Source organism: Galeopterus variegatus, unplaced genomic scaffold (assembly GCF_000696425.1).
Source record: "Galeopterus variegatus unplaced genomic scaffold, G_variegatus-3.0.2 Scaffold1951, whole genome shotgun sequence".
Lineage (NCBI taxonomy): Eukaryota > Metazoa > Chordata > Mammalia > Dermoptera > Cynocephalidae > Galeopterus > Galeopterus variegatus.
In genome coordinates, this window is record NW_007728062.1 from 272,646 (window position 1) to 279,079 (window position 6,434).

Genomic DNA, 6,434 nt, shown 5'->3' on the forward strand with positions numbered 1-6,434 from the left:
GGGACAGGGCTTGTCAGCGTTCAGCTTCACTAACAGGAAGTGGTGACCAGTGTGTCCTGTCTTCCTGTGGCAGTGTGCAGGTGGTCTGAGGGGGCCCACTTTGCCAGAGATACCCTAGTTACCTCTGCAGCACTCCACGCTTCCCTAAACTGAGTTCTCCTCTCACTCGTACGGGAGGTCTTCCATCTTCCATCAGGTACTGCGCTAGGGGTCAGCCATGCAAAATCAGTTGTCGCAGTGCTTGGCTATGAAGAGACAAGAATGGAGACTGAGTTAAGCCAATAGTTACGGCATAGCGTGATAAAAGACAGAAGTAGGTGACAGTATAGTGTGCCGTGGGCAGGCATCACTGGTGCTCCCTGTGGGAGGTGGCACTGAAACCGAGTGCCTGGCCCAGGACCAGCACCCAACAAATAGATCCGTGCGTGAAGAAGGCCACCACCCGTACCCCAAGTAGTAACTACTGAGGAATAACCTAACTTGACAGGTAACTAACGAGGGAAGGTCTCAGAGTAGAAGTTTTGAAATTTATCCTGGCTACCCGTCATTCATTTTCATCAAAATGTAAATGGGTTGGCAAGGTAGATCTTCACACTGCCTCTGCTGACCTAGCACTTTGGTGACTGCTTCTCAAAGTGTGGGTCGGGGACCAGCAGCCACGACATCACCATTGCTTGGGAACTTACTAGAAATGCAGAGTCTTAAGCCCCATCCCAGACATGCGGAATCAAAGTCTGAGCATGCAGCCCAGCATACTGTTCATCAAGCCCTCCAGGTGATTAGGGGTGAGTGCTTTTGGGGAACTACTGCTTTCGTTGTTGAGAGTTGGTGAGTTCCCTTTCTAAGAGACTGGGGCTGGGATTGGACACCTCCTCATCCCTTCCTGCCCTCACCTTTTACCTAGGGAATCCGGTAGACAGTTGGTTCCTCCACTCTTTTCTCCCAAGAGGCAGGGAAGGGCCAGTGAGGAAATCCAGTCCTCTAGGTGTGCAGAGGCTGAGGTTTTTCTTCTAAGCGTCCGTCCGTCTCTAGGCCCTCCCTAGACTCCACTTGACAGCTCTTGACTGCTTCATCCGCGCTTTTGAGCAGACCGCTCACGCTGGGATTGCAGCCAGGGCCTGCTGTGTGTGTGCTAGTACTCAGCGAAATGAATCACCCTGAAGCACTTCCTGGTGATCATCCCAATTAATCAGGCCTCATCCTTCTGGGCACCAGATCAAGTGGATTTGGCTTATAATCCCAATTTGGTGGTTAAACTGCAACTCTGGTGTCCATCCAGGCAATTAATTAGATCACTTTTCTCCCTGGAGGATGCAATTCTCTGGAGTCTGGTCTCCAGCAGCTTGCCTCAGTGGCCCATGCAGCCTGGTGTGGCAGCTAAGCCTGCACTAGTGTGGGGGATTTTTTTGGTTTGTTTATTTTTTCTTACATGTACTATTTTTGTCTTTGCTTTGCAGGAATGAGCTAGAGCGACAGTTTCTTGAATTGCTCCAGTTCAACATCAATGTTCCTTCCAGCGTTTATGCCAAGTATTATTTTGATCTTCGTTCTCTGGCGGAAGCAAACAACCTGAGCTTTCCCTTGGAGCCCCTGAGCAGGGAAAGGGCTCACAAGCTTGAGGTATGATGCTTTAAAACATTGTGTTTGGGTGCACTGTTGCAGATGCATCATCTGGGTCCCACAGAAGTGTGTGAGCACGTGGCAGTTTCTCCCACTGTGGTTGTTGTAAAGTAAGGACAAGGCACCTGGATTTATAACTGGCCAGTTAATTTAGTTAACTATAATTTGTACAACTTCATATTTTAATAACTTTCCTAATATCAGTTTTTACTTAATGTGCACTGATTCTCTTTTGAAATCAAAGCTTCATTTTAAAGCCATATTCTTATAGATAGGTTTAAAAAAAAAATTATAAGCCCACAAAAAAAGTGTTTCCCAGCATGTACTTTTTTGTGTGTGTGTGTGACCGGTAAGGGGACCGCAAACCTTGGTTTGGTGTCTCCTGCACCGCTCTCAGCCAGTGAGCGCACCGGCCATCCCTATCTAGGAACCGAACCCGGGGCAGGAGCGTTGCTGCGCTCCCAGCGCTGCACTCTCCCGAGTGTGCCACGGGGTCGGCCCCCAGCATGTACTTTTATAGGAAAAAGCTACTGTATATCCGTAACAGTTGAGATTCCGAAAAGGTTTGATTCTGCTTTTATTTTTTTTTTTCCCAAAATATTTTTTTCATAGCTCAGTTTGAGCTGCAACGAGCCCCACTGGTCTTGGTCTGGGTTTAGGGCCTTCCGTATGAAGCTAGATGTCTCATCACAGCATACTTGTGTGCAGCTCAGTTTCATATTTTCACCAGGCTCTTCCCATCTGACTTTGTGACAGAAGAGGTGGGATAGTAAGCAGGACCATCAGTGAGCACCTCTTCTGCAGAGAGTGTGTGCTGAGGCCTCTGGACCTTTGTCCCTGGGCATCACCTTGGTTTCCCCTTTAGAGCTTTGGATCAAAGTGGTAGATGGCGCAGTTATGTCCCAAGCTTAGTGAGACCCAACATGTCCTCATGCTGCCCACCTGACTGTCCATCCCAAGTGGAATGGACAGGGCCAAGATGGAGCACGTGGTGGTCCAACAAGGTGAATAGCTGTGTACAAGACGAAGTCTCAACGTAGGAGGAAGACAGTTATAATGGACTGCAGGCTCAAGAAAGCAAACTTTTTAAATAAAAATTTTTAACCCCAAGAAGGAAACTAACTCTGGAAAAGATTGGATGTGTAACACTGGCTTTAAAATAAAAATCCAGCGAGGTGTTCAGAAGTCACCCATTTTGCCATAATTGTGCACCAGCCATTGGAAAGAACACACTGTTGAGTCTCTTGTTTCTCACCTATTCAAGAGGAACAATGGAGAACCCTCCCTCTAAAGGATTTGCTGCAAGGCAAATGCTGTCAATCCCTCACAAGCACATCTGTGACACAGAATTCGGATTTCCCAGTGAGCGTGAGCCCCTCGCAGCCTGCGCTGCAGCCCTGGCACCCCCAGTGTGCTGACGTAGGCTCCAGTCACTCCTTCAGTGCTGGGAGAGGAGCTCGGAGCTCCTGGCAGTCGCTTAGCCCCACAGGAAAGCAGGTCTGTGTTCTCCACTGGACAGTAGCTAGTGCTGCAGGTCAGCCAAATCATCAGAGCGTGGGCTGGCTGAGATTGGTGGCGCTGGGCCTGCTTCTCCCTCCATTGCGTTTGTCTGAGTGCAGAGAATGGAGAACTTGGCTGCTTCTGGGGCTGCCCTGCCACGTGCCCGCTGGGCGTACCAGGGCAGGCAGAAAGGCCAGCCATGTCCTGACAAGGCTGTTCTTTCTCTTCTCCTAATACCTGGAGCCTTCCCAAGACTCAGGCCATTGCCCCCCCAGGACAGGCTGGCTCACCCTTTGTCACCTAGTGCTGGAAACCTTGCTCCTGGCCAAGGCACTCCCCACCTGGGCCTGCCGGTCCTCATCAGCAGAATGTTGCCCATCTCTACAGCTCGGGTTTCTGTGATCCTCTCCTGGTTTCCTACCTTGGCGAGCATCCTTTTCTGCTCTGAGTCTCTAGTTAGTGGCACAGCCGCAGCTGCCGGTTGCTGCCAAGCACTGAGCTCCCCTCCCAGCGAGGCTCAGCTCGAAGCTCTTGTGCTTCAGAGCAGCCCCGCGGGGAAGGGGCTGTGACTGCCCGCCATGTCCATGAGGGTGCAAATGATTCCAGAGTGGGTGCACTCCTGCGCTCACGCATCCCTCCGTGGGGCACCAGCGTTGTGCTCAGTCTGGCGGACCTGCAGGCTGCAGGCACTGTCTTGTGATTATGTCACATGGTGGCATTCTTTTCTCAGTTCGACTGTGAGCACTTCCGGAAAGGGGGACTATGTCCACACTTCCCTGGTATCCCCACTGCAGCCTGCAGAGACCTTGGCATGGGATGCCAACTCCACAGGGGTAGGGACTCTTGTCAGTTTTGCTGACGAAGTGTCCTTGCTATCTAGAGCGATGCTGGCACACACAGGCGCTGGCATATGTCTACCAAGTGGCAGATGGGGGCACTTTGGTGGCACTTGCTCCTGAATCCAGCCCTGACCCGAATTGTCTCTCTTGCCCCTCAGGCCATCTCTCGCCTCTGCGAGGACAAGTACAAGGACCTGAGAAGATCCACGAGGAAGCGGTCAGCAAGTGCTGACAATCTGGCTCTGCCCAGGTGGTCCCCGGCCATCATCTCCTAACCGCGCACGTCCCGCGGAGGCCCGACCATCCCTCACTTTCTCCTTTAGTTTGAGGAAAGACAGACTTGGGATGGTTTTGTTTTTGTTTTTTCCTTTCCTTTTCTTGTTTTAGCTCATAACTCCGTCAGGCTGCCTTGGTGACCGCCTCTGCGCTGGGTGGCCTGCACACAGCAAGGCTTCAATTGTCGTCAGTATTCTGGAAATCCTGTGTGACGCCTTTCCCCACCATCACTAACAGCACTTCCTTCATGGAGGAAGCGGACTGTCATCCTGGAGGAGGAAACGAGGGGAAGGGAAAGTCGTGGAGAGGCAGGGAAATGGTTCAGTGGCTCGGCCGTTTCTTAAGTCCCCGTCTGGTCAGTAGCCGATAGGACGGAAGCCACAGCAGTAGATAACAAAGTCGGATGTGCATTAGTGACACAGGTGCCGCCTGCGCCAGCCCCGTGCGGGTCAGTGTGTTCTGTAAGACTTCCTGCATTCCTTCGAGCTGCTTTTCTGGGATTTGGGGGTTCTCTGTTTGTTTGATTTTGTTCTGTTTTGGTTTTAGTCCCACAGAGCAGAGAATATAGTTTGTACCCACCATGGCACAGACATCCAAATAAATAGTACTGGTTGTTTCTCTCTGCACCATTTTTGCAAGCTGTCTTCTGAGCCTCCTTCCTCAAAAGTGGGATGTGCTTGTTATATTTCTGTACATCTTTATTTTATACGGTGTTTCTTCAACAGTGGCAAAATTAACTTGACTGTAGTGCTAAACCAAAAGTATCCATTTCCCTGTTTATTCCTCACCCCGAGAAAATTCTAGGTCACATGGGTGCTTGTGCCTTCTGATTTTCTTGCAGTTTTTTTCTCTTACCTGAAGTTGTAATTACAAAATCAGTCTGACTTTGTGGGCTGAAGGAAACAATTTGCAGCAAAGGGTATCCTTTGGATGGGAATTGTTGGAGAGTGCCAGGTGTTTGCCTGAAGTTACTGAGCAGGAACCGGTTCTTTGTACTCTCTGCCTAGTTCATTCCTCTACTTCCAGCGTCCATTGTTGCAAGCAATATTCTTCTCAATTTTTATATGTTTACTTTAAATCAAAGTTAGTCTATTTGTATAAAATTTTTTAAAAATCTAAAATAAAAAAAACAAAGGTGGGCGGGTGTTTCAGTGGGAAGATTGTTGAAATGTTACTATTTACTGAGGTATTTTTCTCAGAATGATTGAATAAAAAAACTCAACTTGCATTTTCATTTGTGGGTGCTTAGAGAAGTTATACAAAATTCGAACTGTGACGGTTTCCGCCTCATTCATTATGACCGTACTTCATTTTCTGACTGACTACCCCTGATTTCCTTACGGGCCAGATGAGAATCTTTTATATCTAGTAAAACAAAAGGTTTAATAATAGAACATCGAATAGTAAATTTGATATTAAGTCTAAGAATCTGAGTCATTAATGCATATAACGCTTTGGGTTTTTGCATATTTTCTTAGGTTATAATGACAGAGGTTTCTGAGTTTTTGCTTTTTTCAAGTCTCTGTGAGGCAAATGGCAGCAGATGCTATGTTTCACCTTCCTCCTACGTGAGCTTGGAAAACTTTGAAATCTTATATTAATTAGTGTCGAGTACCCTAAAACCATACACCTGATCCCCAAACATGTCTGCTGTCAATGAAATGTGCTTTGGAAATGGAAGGGACTCAGAAAGTCATAATCCCAAGAACACCAAGCCAAAAGTGCTAGTCAGGTTTCAGTCAAATTTGTATTTTACAGAAACATTACTTTGGGGGTCAGAAATATCAAGTTCTTTCTGGCCTAAAGTTTAAAAAGCAAACAAGCAAAATATGAAAAGTTAATTACCTTTCCATTGTGATTGTGTCGATATACTCTGTGTGGGTACCAAAATGAGCTTCTCTCTTCAAGTAAGAGTTGAATTTAGAACTTTGAATACAGATCTAAAAATGTAGAAAATATCATTTTATATTCCCTAATCTATATAGCTTGAAAAGGGACATATTTTCTTAGATGAATATGAATACCTCTTAAACATAAATTAGTTCCTCTCATGTAAAATATCTTATTTTACCAATCCATTTCAGGAAAGAGGTTCTGCTGCCTTTATAGCAGAAATCTTATTTTTATCCCTTTTATTTGAATGAGAGATTTGAAAATTGAATTATGTAAATATTTCAATGCATCTGCTATTATTTTGTG

At 47.1% G+C, this 6,434-nt stretch overlaps 1 protein-coding gene across 1 annotated transcript in view; it reads left to right on the forward strand.

Annotated features, from left to right (window-relative positions):
• CCNY (cyclin Y) overlaps positions 1 to 5,463 on the forward strand; it is a 225,974-nt gene extending 220,511 nt beyond the window's left edge. The window contains exons 9-10 of the mRNA XM_008579737.1: positions 1,458 to 1,620; positions 4,118 to 5,463. Coding sequence (XP_008577959.1) covers positions 1,458 to 1,620; positions 4,118 to 4,234 — 280 coding nt within the window. The 3' untranslated portion in view covers positions 4,235 to 5,463. The remainder of the gene's footprint in view (positions 1 to 1,457; positions 1,621 to 4,117) is intronic.
• The last annotated feature ends 971 nt before the right edge of the window (positions 5,464 to 6,434 follow it).